Source organism: Mytilus trossulus, chromosome 7, assembly GCF_036588685.1.
Source record: "Mytilus trossulus isolate FHL-02 chromosome 7, PNRI_Mtr1.1.1.hap1, whole genome shotgun sequence".
Lineage (NCBI taxonomy): Eukaryota > Metazoa > Mollusca > Bivalvia > Mytilida > Mytilidae > Mytilus > Mytilus trossulus.
Window position 1 is genome coordinate 70,057,221 of NC_086379.1, and position 20,375 is coordinate 70,077,595.

General features: G+C 31.9%; 2 protein-coding genes across 2 annotated transcripts; one reads left to right on the plus strand and one right to left on the minus strand.

The window, feature by feature from the left end:
• Window positions 1–371: 371 nt before the first annotated feature.
• On the minus strand, window positions 372–8,197 carry LOC134725704 (hydroxyacyl-coenzyme A dehydrogenase, mitochondrial-like). The gene is made up of 8 exons (XM_063589731.1): window positions 7,979–8,197; window positions 5,596–5,724; window positions 4,703–4,860; window positions 4,007–4,133; window positions 2,744–2,833; window positions 2,153–2,225; window positions 1,298–1,414; window positions 372–728 (listed from the first exon to the last, which is right to left on the minus strand). Exons 1-8 carry the CDS (start codon window positions 8,093–8,095, stop codon window positions 604–606), a joined length of 936 nt encoding a protein of 311 aa, XP_063445801.1. The 5' UTR covers window positions 8,096–8,197; the 3' UTR covers window positions 372–603.
• Window positions 8,195–19,595, plus strand: LOC134725703 (germ cell-less protein-like 1). Its single transcript, XM_063589730.1, has 14 exons — window positions 8,195–8,629; window positions 9,369–9,492; window positions 10,331–10,427; window positions 10,755–10,852; window positions 11,560–11,606; window positions 12,028–12,162; window positions 12,381–12,465; window positions 12,768–12,858; window positions 13,540–13,677; window positions 14,193–14,262; window positions 15,607–15,685; window positions 16,381–16,526; window positions 17,486–17,573; window positions 18,127–19,595. Exons 1-14 carry the CDS (start codon window positions 8,499–8,501, stop codon window positions 18,286–18,288), a joined length of 1,491 nt encoding a protein of 496 aa, XP_063445800.1. The 5' UTR covers window positions 8,195–8,498; the 3' UTR covers window positions 18,289–19,595.
• The last annotated feature ends 780 nt before the right edge of the window (window positions 19,596–20,375 follow it).

Sequence of the window (20,375 nt, forward strand, 5' to 3'; positions counted from 1 at the left end):
TTTTGAAAACCATCTCAGAGGAGCAGTGTTTACAATGTGTCATTATGCTAAAATGTTTTTTAAATGGTCAAAATGCCATAACTCATGCAAATTTTGTAAAAAATAGAAGAGACTACTAAATGTGACAAACATTCTCACAATGTATGACAGCTTTCCTGCATGCAGTTAACCATATAATTCCATCACAATAAGAATAAGAGGTTTTAGGCATGATGACGGCAGAATTGTATTACATGTATATAGTTTTGATGTACTATGTCCCTCTGCCATGGTGTGTAGGGGCAACAACAAAATGTATAATAAGTATCAATGTTGATTTATTTATATACCTATTTAAATTGAAGACCATGAAAGAAAACAAACACAATTTTATAGAAAAAAATGTCTGTTTAATATATTAATTAATTGGCGTAATCATATCATGTGATTTTTAAAGATACTGAAATTCATTGTGTATCTTAAAAACTGCTTAATCATTTATCTTTAGACCTCATTGTCAATAATCAACCCAGGCTTCTTCAGGATTCCTTCTATATATTAACAATGCATCAATTATCACAATCATAAATATTTATTGTTCTGTTATGATGGTCCATGTGTAGATCATTTTTTCTTGTAATTATAGAATCCTTCTCCTGATTTTGCTCCAAGTTTCCCTTCAGCTACATATTTATTCAGTAAGGCACTTGGTTGGAATAAAGGATTTTCAGGGTATTTTTCCGCCCATCCTGTAAAATAAAACATTTATTAACTTGGTTTTCATTGATTAAATCTGACGATGATGATGTATCATTTGTTTGTGATATGTTTCTTGCATATGTGAATATTTCTAATGTAGATTAACTTACACCGTCATCTTGGATTGCAATATATCATTTTTCTTTATTATTAAATTGCAATGCCTGACAAAACTTATGGGATCCCGCTAACATGTTTAACCCCGCCACATTATTTACCTATGTGCCTGTCCCAAGTCAGGAGCCTGTAATTCAGTGGTTGTCGTTTGTTTGTGTGTTACATATTTGTTTTTCGTTCATTTTTTTACATAAATAAGGCTGTTAGTTTTCTCGTTTGAATTGTTTTACATTGTCTTATCAGGGCTTTTATAGCTAACTATGCGGTATGGGCTTTGCTCATTGTTCAAGGCCGTACGGTGACCTATAGTTGTTAATGTTTGTGTCATTTTGGTCTTTTGTGGATAGTTGTCTCATTGGCAATCATACCACATCTCTTTTTTATATTATATAAAAATAAAATTTATTTTCTTGACAAACCACATTATATATCCTTAACCTACCATCAAGAATAAACTTCATGGTGTCGAGTCCAACATAATCACTAAGTTCAAATGGCCCCATAGGATATCCGGCACCTAACTTCATAGCTGTGTCCACATCTTTAAAGCTAGCATCACCTAAAATACAACTCAGATAGATGAATTACCAGCATTGTATCAAAATTATAGTTATATGGAATGTATAATCAGCATGTCACTTCAAGTTTGTGTCTGAGTACTGTGGATTCATTTATTTTCGTGGGTATCAATTTTTTTGTGGATGGTTGAAAAATTGCATATTCGGGGAGATGTGATTTCGTGGTTTTGACCATTTCTGTATACAAAGACTATTAAAAATATGTATTTCGTTGAACATTAGATTTCGTGGTTCACCTGTACTCAGGAACCCACGAAAATTGGTATCCAACGAATATTAATGAATTCACAGTATTCAAAAGTCAGATATTCGAAATCTGTTACATAGTTAGGATTACAGTATATGACAAAATAAATGTACAGAAATATACTTGTGGATGAAAAATGTTGTAAATATTGTATCATTCCATGTTGCTATACTTCTTTATACAATAATACATAAATCTGTTTCTGCTCATTAATTAAGTCTTGAATATTCCAATGTTTAAAGTGAAATGACACAGCTTTAGGGGAGATAATTTTTAACACAGCATCAGGTAAAATGTTATCAGTGTGAAAAACACAATGATACACTCAAACATGTTTCTTAAAACTTTACTATCATCTTCCTACCTTTCTAAATGGTTTATGTTACAGAACTAACAATTTATTAAATATATTTATCTTGCGTCTAAAATGCCTTATTGCCAAAAAAACATGCACAGAATTAAGTATATATACCTCTCTCTACCATTCTCATTGCTTCTATTGTGTAGGGAACTAAAAGTCTGTTTACTATGAAACCAGGTGTATCCTGAAATGTGAATCTTTTGTTAGAATTGTATTTTTTTATGAATGGTTTACTGAGGAGCAGCACTATTTCACAATGTTCTAATAATAGAGACATATTAAAGGTGAGTGGAATAGCCTTATATTTGGGATTCAAGGTCATGAAAACCTTGCTCCATGAACATGTAAACCTTAAAATCATTTAATAGCCAAAATATATTTGATATATGTATTGTTTTGTTTATTGTCTGAGAAATCAATAGTACTTAACAGAAGCCCTTGTGTACAGATACAGACTGACTGCTAATTAACGAATTAATAATTTTGCATTGCCAAAAAATCCCATTAAAGGGTTATAACAAATATTCTCACTTGCTTAAAGAACATGGGAAGACACAGACTTTAACTCCCAAATCTGAAGCTGGGTATTTGGACATACTGGTTTAGGTGAGTTCATTCTATATCCTAGGAGTTTAAGGTGACTTCCGATACTAAGGGAAATAACAACATTTTACTGTGGATATTATGTACAAATTATCTTACCTTACAATCAACTGTTGTCTTCTTCATGGCTTTACCAAAATCTGACAATTTATTAAATGTTTCATCACTAGTAGCTGGTATCCTTACAACCTGAATTTAAAAACAAACAGTTTGAGCCAAGGCTCCGTGTTGAAGGCCGTACTTTAACCTATAATGGTTTAATTTTTATATTGTTATTTGGATGGAGAGTTGTCTCATTGGCACTCACACCACATCTTCCTATATCTAGGTAAGATACAAACACCATTCTTGAAAGGAGAAGGTTCACTATGGGATAAAATTGGCCCTAAATTTTTTATGTCTTTTTAAATCGTGCCAAAAAAAAATAATATTTCACATAGAAATACTTCTGATAATAATATTAAGACAAAATATATTTTGTTGGCACCTTCCTTTAAAATTCATGAAGCTATGGATCCTTGAATAAATATTATTTGTATTTTAAGATCAATTTTGGTAATTTGTGCCCATAATTTTGATTATTTTTGACATAATTAACCTTGACCTCCCTGTATGATCCAAAATGTTTTTCTATCGATGAATTCTATATCAAAATTAGAATCTTTGGTTAAAACAATTTTGGGATTGTGGGTGGCGGCCACGGATTTTCTAAAGCTTTAGGCCTGAAAATTGCACAAAATCATCATGTTTTAACAAAATGTCCAAAATGAAAATGGGCTTACTTTGGAGAATATTATGTACTATTATGAAATGTACTGATTTGTTTATCATTAAGGCTTTTTAAATAGACCCATTTACAAACCATACTGTGACCTTTGTGGTGTTTTATGATAAAGTTGATATTTTAGGCTATTTTGTGCCATAAGTGAACACTGTCGTTTCTTCTCCGAAATACAAAATTTAATATTTTCAAACATTTTATCAAGTATTATTCAAAGACCCTTTGTGATCTACTTTATCATTTGGAACTTATTATGTAAAGAAAGACCCTCATAAAATAACTTAAAAATAGTATTCATTTAAATCAGCAAATGACTTATATTAAAGCAAGAGAATATAACCTCAAGACGTTTTTATTTCTTCAACAGTTCGAAATATTGCCCATCTATTATATTTGTAACATTATGTTTTAGTATCATAACTCATTTGATGTAGGATGTTATTTCAAATGCACATACATGTATAAGTCAGGGGAGAGAATAGGCTTGTTGTAGGATGCAGTTTACTAGTCATTTGTGCAAATGGAGAACTGATGTCAATAAGAAAACTGATAATAAATGACTTGACTATTTTCTCACTCACCTCTAATAACTTCATCATAGGAACGGGATTAAAGAAATGTAATCCTCCAAATCTATCTTGTCTTTGTGTAGATACTGCTATATCACCGATTGGTAATGATGAGGTGTTACTGGTGAATATTGTGTGTCTAAAAATATAAAACATAACTTAGCATTAACTGTTCATAATCTGTGGTCATTTGCACATTGTGAGCTGTCAGATTTTTGCACATAGATAGGGACATAAAAACTAAGATAGCAAATAATGACAACCATTTAATTACAGGCTTCTGACTTGGGACAATATGATACTACTACTTACAAGTACTGGTTGAATTAAAAAAATAATACAAGAATTCTTGCGAACTTTTATAAAACAACCTGCAGTAATGTACTGTTAAAAAATCATTAAACCCTATTACTAACTTTCAGGTAATGATAATAATATAATGACTTTAATGTAATATCTACAAAAGCAAGCATGTAGATTATAAATGAATAAGATTGTTGTTTTTTTGGTTGGAATGGTTTTACACTAGTCATTTTTATTACCCTTTATAGCTTGCTGTTCGGTGTGAGCCAAGGCTCCATGTTGAAGACTGTACCTTGACCTACATGTCAAATGGTTTACTTTTAAAAATTGTGATTAAGATGAAGAGCTGTCTCAGTGGCACTCATACCACATCTTATAGCTATGCAATAAGCGAATTTTACTTACTGTGGTGCTGCCTTGTCTAGACTAGAAAACAACTTCTTTTTAACATCAATATTTTCTACAATGGCTTCTATAACTAAGTCTGAATTGGCCACAGCTGCGTTAGAATCTGTTTGTGTTGTAATTCTTCCTAATATATCTGATACAAACTGTTCTCCACCCTAAATTAAACAATAAATAATTATATAAACCCTCAATGAATCAAAGCTAGCTTTTATCATACATCCTTCATTTAAGCCCTAGCTTGGTATATTTCTAGAATTAACAAGTTAATGATCAAGATGAAGGGAAACATACATGGTAAATTGTATATGGTATTAATATTGGTTTCTCTGGTTGAGTTATCATATGATATAAATTTTTCATTTATTAACATTTTCTTACCATTTATCTGGTCATTGCTAGTGGAAAGATGTCTCATCGGCAATCGTATTATTTGATATCTCTTCATTTATTGAGATCATGAGATGTATAATAATCGTCTTGTTCTTTATGATTAAATTCCCATAACTCTGGAAGTATTTATCTTAATTTAATTAAAATCGATCTTAAAAAATATTATCAAATGTGCAGGACCTTATATTTCTCATGTTTCTAGTTGTGTCACTCCTTTTGTCTATCATTCCATTCATCAATGTCCACAGTCCTGATATGTCAGGGAAACAAATATTTTTGATAAATTTATTGAAGTCATAATGAACATTTATGGTGCTCCTTTTTGCTTTTTAATCTAACTTCAAGATATCTCATAAACTTTATAAGATATATTATATGAGATATCTTGAAATACGAATAAATATAAAAAAAAACGGCTTGCTATAACTTTGCAAAACAAAGAATCATATTTGTTTTCTTTTCAATGGGTTACAACTGCAATCTTTACTTTTTGTTCTCACCTTTGGATCCTCAGCAAACTTTTTCTTGACCACTCTCTGTAGACTTTTCTGTATTGATGCCTTAGATTTACCCAGAATATCATCTGTCTGATCAACCATAACAACCTGGTGCCCTGTTGTAGCTGCTACCTAAAAATATTTTTTTTCAACTTCATTGATTTTCTCATAAAGAATTAGAAATTTTACAAATAACTTTCTTTTGCAGGAAACTTTGTACTCATGTACGTGTAGTGTTTGTGAATTTGTTATGATGAACCTTAAACCTGTAAGGGGCATCAGGTACAAGAAAGAATACCTCAATTATGTATAAGAGATATAGAGGATGAAATACATTTTTAATTACAGTGTCCAATTCTAGAAAACATAAGAACATATATAATTTTAGAACTTGAAAAAAAATATGTCAACTTAAAATTCCTTGATCTAAAGTCAAATTTTTTTTGGTTCATATTTCATGTGAAGATAAATATGTTCAGGCCTAAAAAAAAAAGATATGTGTTTCCGGTAACATCATTTTGAAAAATAGGGTCGGAAGGTCGGTATTAGGTCACTGACACTGGACATTGTACACATGTATATGATTTTAAGTCCTTTATAGACCATTTCTTCTTCTTCTTCTTCCAAGTAAGGAGCCGTATTCATGCTGAATGTTTTTGGTCCCGTGAAAACTAAGCGCATTGCCGGACAAGGCAGCAAGTCCTCTCAAAGTTATATACATTTAAAACATTCGCCAATTTACAATTAAAATTATGTACACTCTATGCTGTTCACTTCCTTCCAGAGCCTGCTTTCAGAGCAGCTGTGAAACCCTCTATCGAGTCAGTTGATGTTGTTTTAGCTGGTAGTTGATTCCAATCCCTGATGGTCTTTGGGAAGAATGACTGTCCATAGGTTTCAGATTTTGTTCTTTCTTGGTAAAAGCGGCCCATACCTCTGGTCCGGCTGTCATTGGGTATAAGATATTGTTGTCTATCTATATCAATAAGCCCATGCTGGATCTTAAATAGCATACATAGTCTGTTGGTTTTTCTACGTTCTTCCAGGCCGTCCCACTGTAATTGTTTAACCATGTCTGTTACACAGCCAGGTGTTCGGTCTGAGTAATTATTATGTACGAATCTTGCTGCTCTTTTTTGAACTTGTTCCAATGATTTAATTTTTTTTTGGCTAAATGGATCCCAAAATGTGCAGGCATATTCCACTGAAGGTCTTACCATGGCTGCTGCTGCTTTTACAGGTTTTATGCAGTCTTTTAGATTTCTTCTGATAAATCCCAATGTTTTATTTTCCTTTATATTGTCAATGTGTCTATCCCAAGATAGGTTGCTGCTTATTGTTACGCCTAAGTATTTGCTTGCATCAACATTGTCTAGTGTATGTCCATGGAGTTTATATGATGTATCTCTCACTTTTTTGTTCTTCTGATTTATTCTTATAACTATGCAATTAACAACTTTTTTTTTATCTTTTATTCATATTCTTCTTGTACATGTTGTAAACCGTTTAGTTGACATTTAGCTAGACTTAAGTTGCTACTGAAATAGTAGTTACAACTACTAGTTGGCTGGGTCAGAGTAAGCTGCTGTAAGGTCCATGATATTTTTTAACTATTTATACTAATACTATAGACAAAAAATATTTTGAGAACATTAGAGCTACAGTTCCACAGCTGATCAGAGTTGATTCATGGCATTCCTTCTACTAGAGTATAAATATTGAGATTGCCAAGTTCAATTGATTCGTATTTTATTTTGTGATTTTAATGTTTTTTGTAATTTTAGAAAGGCATGCGAGTACTCTCAGATCTGTTCATTGTGTCTTTTTGTGTCAGGATGTATAAGTACCCAGCCACGTCCACTTTTATTTTTTGTCTATCTGATGAGTTAAGCCTTTTTCAACTGATTTTTATAGTTCGTTCTTATGTTGTACTGTTATAACACTGTGCCAGGTTAGGGGAGGGTTGGGATCCCGCTAACATGTTTAACCCCGCCACATTTTTTATGTATGTGCCTGTCCCAAGTCAGGAGCCTGTAATTCAGTGGTTGTTGTTTGTTTATGTGTTACATATTTGTTTTTCGTTCATTTTTTTGCATAAATGAGGCTGTTAGTTTTCCCGTTTGAATTGTCTTACATTGTCTTATTGGGGCCTTTTATAGCTGACTGTATGCGGTATAGGCTAGGCTCATTGTTGAAGGCCATACGGTGACCTATAATTGTTCATGTTTGTGTCATTTTGGTCTTTTGTGGATAGTTGTCTCATTGGCAATCATACCACATCTTCTTTTTTATATGCACCGGTTATTTTAAACTTTCCGATGAATAGACTGAATTTCAGTAGGGTCCAAAGGTCGTTGTAATGGTTTTTAACAAATAATTATTATACTTGGGCTATTCCTGATCCCATCAATCCTCCACCAATAACTGTTACAGTTTTTATGGCATTTTGCCTGCTCGAAGAAGTTGCAAAAGACCTCACAGTTGAGCGAAATATTTGAGCCATTTCGACGAGTCTTGTCAAATTTGCCGGTCAATGAGATCCTGGTTTTAGCTGAGAGTCTGGTTCCCGGTTTGTAACGATTGGAGGATCCAGTCTCATTTTGCTATATTTTGGAAATCGTCCCGATCCCATACTCAGAAAGAATTACAAATTTCCATATGTTCTATTATAACTTGTTGTTATAGAATTTTTGCCAGATTTGCACATGAACTAGGATAAACTTCATTACCATGGTAGACTCATATATAAATGAGCAGTTCTAATGGAAGAAAAATCAATTGTTTACGAATTTTTAATACGGAAATAAAGTCCAGTCCGATGTTCGTTACAAATTTATAATCTCTCTTAAACCGGAAATGTCAAAGCCAGGGAAAATCAAGTTGCAAGTTTCAACATAATAATTAAAATGGGGAACAAATTAGCAAAGCTGGGTAGTCCAAATCGTGAATTAGATAAGGGAACCACGTCATTAAAAAGAAAAAGATTGCAGGATAATGATTCGACAGACGAAGAAGAGGAAATGCACACCCCTAAAAAGTAGAGTTAATAATGTTGTTGTTTCTGTAAAGTTCTCCACTTCACTTGTTGTAGTCTAAATAATTATGACCACTTGCAAGGCTATTTTTTTGGGGGGACGCACTAGAGGATGGCGTCCCAGAAAAAAAGCCTTGCAAGACGTCATAAGTACTTGGACTACATTTGATGGAGAATTGCTTTGTTTTATCTGTAACCAGAGAGAAAGATTTGTCTCTTTAAATTAATACTGTACCAGATTCAGCTCTCTTGTTATCTTAAACCTTACTTGAGCCTTAGCCTAAGACTGGCTGAAGGAAGGAATGCCTTATATCATAACCTCAGGTGTGAGGTGTTAGCATCAAATTGGTTATAGTTTTACCTTGATTCATCAAAATATCCTTATAATCAATCGTCTAAATATACTTATCCTAATTCTTCAGAGGTCTCAAATAATTATTGTTTCTGTTAATTAAGGAAATAAATTAACATGAATTCTAAAAGAAAGTGTACATTTTATCGTCATGCAAATTACAGTGAACAGGAATATTTTTTACCGTTATTTGTCATGAAGGTACTTCCAATATGAACCTCTCATTTGGGAAGCAGGACAGTTGCCCAACTGCCAAATTGACAGACTTTTCCACCACTCAGCCCACTTTCTAGTTATTCACCCAAATTATGAAAAAAGGTAACTGCTAAAATAACTATCAAAATGGCAGTGCATGTAAGGTATTTATAGCTATCTATTATTATTTTTCAGAAAACGACTGCCTTCAACTTCAAAATACATATACCAGAAATTATTTATAGATGGAGAAAATAGTGACATTACAATTACGGCTTCCGGGAAAGAATGGTTTCTCCATAAAGTTTACTTGTCACAGGTAACATGCTTTGAAACCAACAAAAGAAGACAAAATATGTTTTATGCAATTGCACTTCAAAGAAAGTGATATTGTACCTGAGATTTATTAAAATGTTTCAATACCATTATGATGAATATCATATCACAGCTAATGAGAGCATTTCAATATGATCAACATATCCATGATGTTTTAGCATTAGTGATCATTAAAGACATCAAAAGGTCGATACGAGGTCATCAACATTAACTGTCTTTGCATTAGGTAAAGCTCTAAATTGTCCTGTGTTTAAACATAATATGAAAAGATTAACAGAAACTATCAAAGATCCTCAAAATGATTTTTTTTTTTAAATTACCACTGAGAATTTAAGAGAGGCAATGGAGCATACGTTTTTGTCAGTTGAATGATGAATGGTACAGAAAAAGCAAAACCAATACAATGATAAATAAATTAAGTAATATCACACCAAAGAAAGCTTGCTGTTTAAAAGGCTAGTTCAAAGTACTGAACCTGTTTATAAGGGATCACTTGATTCATGCAGTCTTCATTCCTATAAAGTTGGTTTGTTTTAGATCATATTTCATAGAGCAATGTGAATACATTCAAGGAAGACACAGTATTGTGCAATGCCTGAATCAAACCTGTATGGCAGCAGTCGCACCTGCAAAGTGGAAAGGGATTAAATATAAGTAACAAAACTTGTTTTCCAATCCACTATAAATAAATATCTTTAAACTAAACCTGTATGTAATTTGTATATAAATTAGAAATCATATACTATAATATCATAGAGAATTATGTTCTCATCATTCATATTGTATTGCCATTCATGTTACACATATTGCTTTTCTTACAGTCTCCTTATTTTTCCTGTATGTTTAACGGATCCTGGTCGGAATCGTCCAGTAAAAATGTTGTTATTGACGTGGCAGATCCTAATATTGATGAAACAGGTGAGTAGATTACTTTTAGTCATTTCACTTTTGAATCAACCATACTATAAAGAAAGGGAAACAAATATATACCTGCTGGACAAAAACAAGTATAAATAAAGGAGATGTTGAGTAAATATCAAAGAGACAGCAACCTAAAGATAAAAATACCAAAATATCATTACAATCTTCACCAACAGGTGTCTATACAATATTTCAAGTTCTAGATCATTGTGAGTTGTAAATTGATAAAACGAAGCACAAAGACTATAATTTTTGTATTCAGCATTGTAGATCATTTTGAGTCATTTGAACAACATATATTCATTATACTTTTATATATTTTAGCATTGAAGATAACATTTGGATCTTTGTATCAAGATTATATATTCATTAAACCAGTAGAAGTCGTTGGTGTCTTGGCAACTGCTATTTTATTACAATTAGTAAGTACATGAATCTAGATACTGATCCAGGAGTCCTGCTTAGTCAGTGCATTCATTCCTTAAGAGCTATTTCAATATACCAACATGTGCTGCTTTGTCTCCTATTATGTATTATGTTGCAGTACTAATGATAAATTAAGCTTTCTGTGTGATATATTTAATGCTTCCAAGTAAAGGGATCTGTTAGGATATTTTATTTCATTTCTGTTACTGTGAAGAACAAAAATTGTTTATGTTGTTTTGTGACTTTAATTTTTGTTTTCAAGATAATAGCTGCAAATTGAGCCAGAAACAGTGCCTTTCAATTGACTTTGTTGATTGCAGTGGCTGATCCAGAACTTTTCATAAGGGGGATATCGCTGACTGCTTTAGTGATTTCCTATATAATCCACCAAATTTTCCCCCACGAAAGCCCCCCCCCCCCCCCCCTGGATCCATATATGGATTTCAATGTACCTTAGAACTTGAGTAAGTAACAGAAGAGTCTTTCATAATTTACAGACATCCTTCATTTTATACAACCCCTGAAATTGGCAAAATAAAATTAAAAAAAATAATCAGTGGAAATAATGATAAAATTGTCATGCCAAATAAAAGGCAGTATTAATTTCAAATTGAACATCATGGACTTTTTTTTAAATACAAATAAATGAGCCACTAAATTAATAAATATCTAGATCCATTAATTCATCCTCCTCTAATTGTAGGAAGGACTAATACAGCACTGTAAGGAACTGATGACAGATACTCTAAGGTATGATGATTGTAAAAATAAGTAACAAAAACAAATATCAGGTCCTTTTTTGCATATTGAAAACATCAGCCTCAACACATTATGAATCTCTGCTGCACTCACCTGTAAAAAAGATTCATATTACAAAATCAATGCTCAGAAAACCCTACAATCTATACTGAGGCTCTTTTCAACAATTTTTGTCTTTCAAGTTTGTACACAAATTGTACAAGGGGACTTATCTACCATTACAAAATGTACATGAATGTAGACTTTTCCAGGCTGTCTTGATATGACAAATTGAAGAAAAAAAATCCTGCTGTTTCTTTATGTCTGAAGTGCAAAATGATAGTTCTGATCAACCTTAGACATGCCAAACTTTCAATTAAAACAATATGAATAATTGCAAATTTTATTTTTTTCTTCAAATTTTTCATTTCAGCTCAAAGATGGTACATATATATTATGAAGCTAGTCAGATGTATGGATTACAGGAGTTAGAAAAAGATTGTTTTAATTGGTTGTTGTCTAATTTTCTAGCAAATAAACAAGATCAGAATTTTCTTAAAAACATAAGGTTAGTAAGCTGTAGATTAAAAATATATTATATTATTAATTATTCCTTTATTATATATAGCACATGCAAATTATATTCATTATTTTTTAACAATGAAAATCTGTGATAAGAGATTTTACATCTTTTTAAAGTTTGTTTTACATTACGGTATAGATTTAATGATAAAGTAGTTATTTTCTCTGAATTTATATGTGATGCAGATATATTTTACATTGCAGTATAGACTTAATGACGAGGTTGGTAGTTTCTCCAGATTTATATGTGATGCAAGTAGAAGTTGACGTTTATTCACAGCTCAAAAAGGTAAAGTCTATAGATATAATCTTTTATTTCATTATCACTTTTTTTCATTTTAAAGTGTAATTTGACTCCTTTTCAATAAATATACATAGGTACAAAATGTATACATAGGGGGATAATCCCGATTGATTCCTATTTGCAGGCATACACCAGACACTGGGATTGGTTCCTCTTTTTATACTTGAAAAATACCAAGGGGTTGTATGCCCTTTATAGAGCTACATTTATAGTTAATTCATAGACTTTTTACAAAGGACTTGAAGCAACAATGATAAACTAAATTCACATGTTTTTGTTTATTACAGTGGGTATTTTTACAAGAGAATCCTAGCTGGGATAGTACTGCAAAGAATCTGACCACAGATGCTGCTGATTATTTTAAACAGTTACATAAAGGTTTGTGGTAACAGAACGTTATATTTTGAAGTGTGGCCAAGTGGTCTAAGTAGTTCTACTACACTAATCACTAGCCAGTCAACACTGAAGTTGTGAGTTCAAACCCCGCCTGTGCAGCGGCACTGGGCTCCAATCTAAATTGATTGGTTTTCTCTGAGCATTTCAGCTTCCTCCACTTATAAAAACTTGCCACTCTGAAATAGCCCAAAAAGTGGTGTTTAAACACCAACAATCAATAAATCAATTTTCCATTTCATCATTGGTCTAAGTATTAAGAATTTTTTGTATGTAACAAATGAATCACCCAGGAATTTTTCCTGCTTCAGTAAGAAATGCTGTGAAAGATGTTAACCTTTTCCAAAGGTTCTGGCTGTAAAATGAATCAGTAATGAACTACTGGACCTAAGTTGCATGTTATTCCATTTAATTTTTGAAAAGAAAGCTTCATTTAACTGCATTGAATAAAATATTTGTACAGAAATTATTTGATATAAAAAAAAATTCTAATTGATATGTTACTTTTTGAGAGAGAAAAAAATAATTTCCTGGCTCACAACATCAACCGTGATTTCATTTGTATGTGTGATTTTTTTAAGTCATCAAAAAATGGGCAGTCTTTCAGAATTATTCTAGAAAACAAGAGAATGGTATTTGATATTCATGTTTATTTTAATTTTGCAGAAACTCCTTCAGAATGTTTCCTGAAAACAGAGAAAGGAAAGTTATATTTACCTGTGTTTTGTAAAATAAGATGGCAGCATGTTATCAATGATCTGGCTTCTCTTAAACTTGTAGAAGATGACAAGGTGTTCCATCTTGGTTAGTATAAAGTTTGTGTTATTTGGATGCTTTCTCAGCAGCATCTCTTTGATGTTTTTTGTTCTTTTTTTCGATCTGTAAGTCTTTAGGTTAAACAGTATACATCAATTTGAGCTCAAAATGGATATTAAAAGTGAGAAACATGTCAATCATTAGTGTCAGATTGAGGAAACATGCATACACTACGAATTAAATGGCTTTACGATGACCTGTAAATGTATGGAGCGCCATTGATGCCAAAATAATATTATTCTGAGTACGGATGAATATTGCAGCCACCGCACGACAAGGGTTCAGCTTCAACTTTTCAGCCAGGGACTAGTGATATGGAACAAAAATGTTATGTTATTGTTAAATTTCTTATAAGTTGTAACATTTGGACATAAAAGTTTGCATAGCCATTGTTTGTTCCATTTTCTTTAGCATATTCTAGCTTCAGTAAAATCAGCTTTGGAGAGAAACATTTTATTTGTTGCTTACAGAGAATGACATTTTATTTTTATTTTTTTTTCCAGCGTGGATACAACCTTTTTTTGAACAACAATGGAAGAAAATGTTAACTATAGAACAAGGACGGGATAATGGGTAAATTTTGTTTAATTCAATATTTAGGTTAAGTCAGTAGTTTACTGGCATCTGTAATCAGTCTTTACTTTATTGTATGAGATAGAGATGAAAAGATATCTAAACTCCCATAGAAACAGTTAAACCTACATATTTGTTACAGCTTGACAGACTTCTATAACCTAATTTATCATCTTATAGTATTTCAACAAATTATTGTAGTTGTACTACATTGATTTATTATTTGTCTGACAATATGCAACAAGGGTATGCTACTGACACAAAAGCAGGAGTTGAAATAAGCGCTAGTCTGGTAGTCCAGGACGAGTAAAATTTGCGTCGGACCAGTAGATTTTGTCAGCTGGTGGTCCGGCGGACCAGTAGAAAATTGTTGATAAAAATCACTAATTGCATCGCAATCTATGTTTGTTTACAAAACAATTTACCTGTAAAATCAATTACACTGTACTGGGGGGTATTACAATTGATCAAGTTAATTAATATCTCGGGTGAGTGTCCTTCACAACAATATAAAATGTGGAAACTTTTGGAAGGAGTTAAACCGCCGGACAAAAAAATTAATGATAATTTATTTTAATCCTGTCTCTTCCTGCTCATTTTGCTGATGCAGAAAGGGGGTTTTCTGAGATGAAACTTGTAAAGAATGATTGGCGATCAAAATTGCGTCCAACTGTTTTATCAGATCTTTTATTCATTATGTTTCACACTGAAGATATAGCATCATTTGATCCAGTCCCGGCTATTGAAATGTGAAATATGTCTGGACAGCGCTCCAGACGACCTTGTCAGTCACCCTATGGTCGTCGTGAGGATTGCGATGACGTGGAAGACAATGTTGATATTTTTTCTGTCCATGATCCTGATTTTGATAAAGAAAATCATTGAGATTACCAAAGCCTTTATCAATATCAGAATAAAGACTATTCCTTTGTTACTGTCTAGCTTATGTAAAATAAAGCATCAAAATTAAACATCTGTCATTTATATTAGTGTTTGTCAAATTTATGTAATTTTTGCAGGACCAGTAGATTTGGAGCCGGACTAGTAGAGTTTTCAGTTCACTGGTCCGGCTGGCCAGTACACAAAAAAGCTTAAATTCGACCCCTGCTCAAAAAACACAAAAAACAAAACAACTGTAATCGACACTAAGTTATTCAGTCATCAACCAATACAATATTTCTATGTTCAACTTGTCACATTTTTGTGGTCTTAGATCTTCATATAATACCAGAATTATGGTCTGAAAGTTAACCACCCTAAGGTATTGACTGAGTGTTGAGTTCAACAGAGGATTTAGGAGTTTTGAACTAAATTACTTTTGATTGTGAGATATTTTAATTTCAGTCCAGATTATGTGCCAGAAGAAGATATATTCAATAAGAATTGTTTTAGATGTGGAAGAGCTCTACCTGTAGAAGGAGATGTAAGATTTGTTTTTTAAAGTGGAGTTATTTCCCCTTAAATGGGTTTTCTTAAAAATACATCTTTATACTGATAATTTGATTTATAAACCAACCTTTTTTACTTTCTAACTGCTAGAGTTAACTTAGTTAATTTATTATCTGTTTGATCTCTTGCACCAGAATATAATATAAACATTGAGACTAGTGACTAATCAAACAATCCACTTTGTGACATTATTTCATGAAATTTTAAACCTTTTCAAATCATGCAATTCATTATTTTATTCATTTAACTAATAAAACCATTTCTAGTCTGTTAGAATGGTATTTATTTTCCTGAACATTTTGATGCAAATTTTCTCTTTTAATGAAATCTTTTTGAAGATTGCTCTCTGAAAAATATAGTGTAGTGTCTACAGCTCTTGTCACATAATGAGTTCAGTTAAAGTCAACTGAGATAATTTAATCTTTTTTGTTTGTGAGGCTGTTTTTCTTTTACTTCCTTGTGAAAAGCCTTATGTTTTTTTTAATTCCGGGAAGCTTCATGGTGAAATACACATAATGTGTCCTATAGGAATTATTAATTGTAATCTGATTAAAAATTATGTGAGATGGAACTTATATTAGACATAAAATTTTCTTGTAATCTGTAAATTGACTATTCAAATGAGCTATAACAACTTGTACTTTTAATGTATGTTTTCATTGATTTTAGTACTGTTGGAGATGGGTTGGTTACAGTTATGGCATTGATCTATTAGTATCGTACTCAAATAGTCTGATCTCAATAAAACGTAATACACATAGTCAACTCTGTCCTGGTGCAGTCAGTCTACATCCATATCGGAGTATAGCCTATAGGTGAGTAATAGATTCAGAATCATAGCCTAATTAGTTCAGCTATGTCTGTACAGTACTCAGTCGTACCTAAACTTCCCATATTATTGCTTTGTGACTGCATGTGCTTTTTTGCCTCATTTATTATGGCCCATTTATGAGCATTATGTTTTCTGGTTTGTGTGTCCGTCAGTCTGACCCGCTTCAGGTCAAAGTTTTTGGTCAAGGTAGTTTTTGATGAAGTGAAGTCCAATCAACTAAAAACTTAGTACACATGTTCCTAATGACATGATCTTGGTTTTACCTCAATTCTCTGTCCACTGAACATAGAAAATTATAGTGTGGATGGGGCATCTGTGTTCTGGGGACACATTTCTGTTATCTTTGTGCTGATTTTATCATAAATAGAATACAGTTAGAACTTCATTCATGACTTGTAATACAAAGAAACTATTGCTACAGCCGAACACGGAAAAGTTGACCTGACAAGACAAGTTTTCTCTTAAAAGTAATAACCTTTATAGCTCATTTCATAAAAAATGTGGTACACACTGTTAAATAACCCGCTACGCACGTTATTCAGTGTGCACCACTTTTTTATGTTATTTTGAATAGACAGAAAAAATATTACAGTCATTTCTTATAATTTAATTCTAAGTTCCATTTTAAACCATAAAAAAACATGAAAAGACGTTGATGACGTCACGGTTACATGGCTTAATTATGTCTATGGGCTCATAACAAATCAAAGTCAGCCAATCAGAAGACGCATTACATCCAAAATTAAATTATATCAAAATGACAGCAGAACAACAGCATTGAAAAATTATGTTATTCTCTGCTTGTGTGTTCAAGCAATGGATAGATTTCTGAATATATGTCTGCTTTCTGACTACCCATTAGTATATATATATATTTCTCTTGATTAAATAAATGAATCTTTCCGGTCTGAGTTTTTCAAAATATTTCATTTATTTTTTTAGAATAAAAGTAGCCTCAGTAGATGAAAAAGGAAGAACAATGACAGACAAATCTACAGTCCTTACAAGAATTAATCTACTACAAGATACGGTAATTTGCTTTATATCGCCTGGGTCTGTTTTGTACATGGTTGTGAATATTTTGTTGATATTAACTCAGTGTATATTGTAGTTGAATGTAAAGATAAGGTCTTTCACAGTTGACCTGTAAATAATTTGGCTATTTTTTAGGTAACTTTTGGTTATACATTTGTATAACACCTAACAGGTCTACATATAAATACATTTATGGTTTTCAAATGTTTTGATTTGTAAGTGATTGACACATAAGTTTTATATCAAGACTGATTTGCAAGGGATTGTCAGAACTGATTTAGTAAGTGATCAGAAGTTTATTTTCTTGTGGGTCCTTTCGTTTAGTGCAGCACCACATTTGATGATTTTATTCAATATATTCACAGCTTTATGTTAACTTTTGAGTATTTTATTCTTTATAGAAAAAAAATAAAGATGAGTAAAAAGGAGTTAATATGAATTGACCATGACTACTTGAATTGTAACAAATTGTCAATAAAACTTGTACATGTGTTTACATTCGAACTGAAAAATAACATTTCTTAATATGTTACATATTTATATTGCAGGAACATGTAGTTATGTTGTTAGACAAGAAGTTTAAGTTTCCACTGTATGTTAGTATGAACATTATGGTATCTTCCAACAATGACTTTCAGTTTGACCTTGAGCCGTCCAGACTTTTAAATAAAGATAGATCTGTACAAACTATTGCTGCAGCTTCATCGTGATGAATATTGAATAAAGATAGATCTGTACAAACTGTTACTGCAGCTTCCTCATGATGAATATTGAATAAAGATAGATCTGTACAAACTATTGCTGCAGTTTCCTCATGATGAATATTGAATAATGCTCAAAATGTTAAAGAGCAGCTTGTTTGTGATGAAAGTATTGCTAAACTTTTTATTTTAATTTTGGGTCAAAGATATATCATGTCATTTATCTAAAAAGATTGTTTTCTATTTTCATTTTTATTTTTGAAATCCTTTTACATTAAAACAAAGTTATAGATACAGCTTTTTAATAATTCATTTGGTGAATTGACCCTATAGTTACAACTAGTGAATAGTGAAGTTTTTTCATTGCTTGGAGTAAAATTTTAGTTTTTGTAAAAAATTGAAAATATGTGAATGTTTTTGCATTTAAAATTTGAATAAAAATTAACAGTTGATATAATTTGGTATTCCAAATTAGATTCAAGTGTAACAAATGATTTATAGACTGGCTTTTTTGGAAATTGCCACCAAAATTTAATACTATGCAAGAAAGGGTAGGGTTTTAAAGAAATGTTTTAACTAAGAAGAAAGTGCTGAACTAAATCCTGATCTCAAAACTTATTCTTCAGACTCCATTTCAAAATAACGACAACATATGTAAACATTTCATCAAAGTGGTCAAACTTTTATGAATTTCCATATCTAGTTAGAACAAGAAATAATGCATTCAATTCTAGTGTCAAAAATTATTTTGTCCAAATGTTTCACTCTATGACTGATGGCATATAATTTCCATTCCTATTACAATCTAATACTCTGAATTTTTAACACTTGCATATTTACTTTTGTTATGGTTAGTGATGTGTAGTATTATATAAATTGTTGTTTTTAAAAGCTCGCCTTAAGATCATACAAGTCCAAGGATAATGGTATATCAGATTTGTTCTGGTTCACCATGAAAATTATTTGCCTATACAATTACACTGATACCTTCTTAGGCATTTTCTCATTGATTGTTTTGTTTCCAAAATCTGCCATATTCCAGGAATGAGTTATTAGTGTGATTATTGTGAAAGAAGGCCTTTCTGCCTATAAATCTTAGTTTGCTCATTTGGTTTGAGCTTAAAATTCATGATACATTAAAATTGTAAAGAACAATTTTATAGAAAAGTAAGTGTTTATGTTTTATCCAAAAGTTATTTTTTTACCTTCAACATTGTTATACCTGTACTGTATTCCCTTATTCATATTTATAACTCGATATATATACATTATTAGAAAGTCAAATATTTTTTTAAGTGTTAGACCAGTAACATGATCATGAATTAAAAATACATAATATATACACAAATGTTTGTGTTTTATTCCTTTTTTATATGCACATCTTAGATAAGACAAATTATGTATATTGCAGTCCAACTGTCCATACATCCATCCATTCACCAGTATGTCAACACGTCAGACAATGTAACATTTGATTTCACCAATTACCGGTACCATGAAATATTAACACAACATTAGGATTTTCTTGTTTTTTTTACATTCTGTAGTGACCAAACTCTATTAAAAGAAAATTGGACAATTTCTCTTATGTTGTACTCAACTTTGCTGCTATACATCTTTCTGAAGATGTCTTCTAAATATTTCATCTTATTCTGGCAAAAATTCAATATGCATAACATGATATATATGATTTATTTATTAGTTTTAATTCTATCTGTGTCTGTCCCAAGTCAGAAACCCCTAGTGCAGTGGTTTTCTTGAGTTATGTCCGTCATACCTGGATAATTTTTGTCAACCTGCAACTTTTGTTGCAGAAAGCTCAACATAGGGATAGTGATCCGGCTGCGGGGGCTACGGCAACGGCGGCGGCGTTAGCTAACTTTTTTAAAAGCTTTTTATTTTAGAAGGTGGAACACCTGGATGCTTCATACTTTGTATATAAATGCCTCATGTTACGAGTTTCCATCAGTCACATGTCCAATGTCCTTGACCTCATTTTCATGGTTAAGTGACCACTTGAAAAAAAGTTCAGATTTTTTGTAATGTTGAATTCTCTCTTATTATAAGTAATAGGATAATTATATTTGGTATGTTCG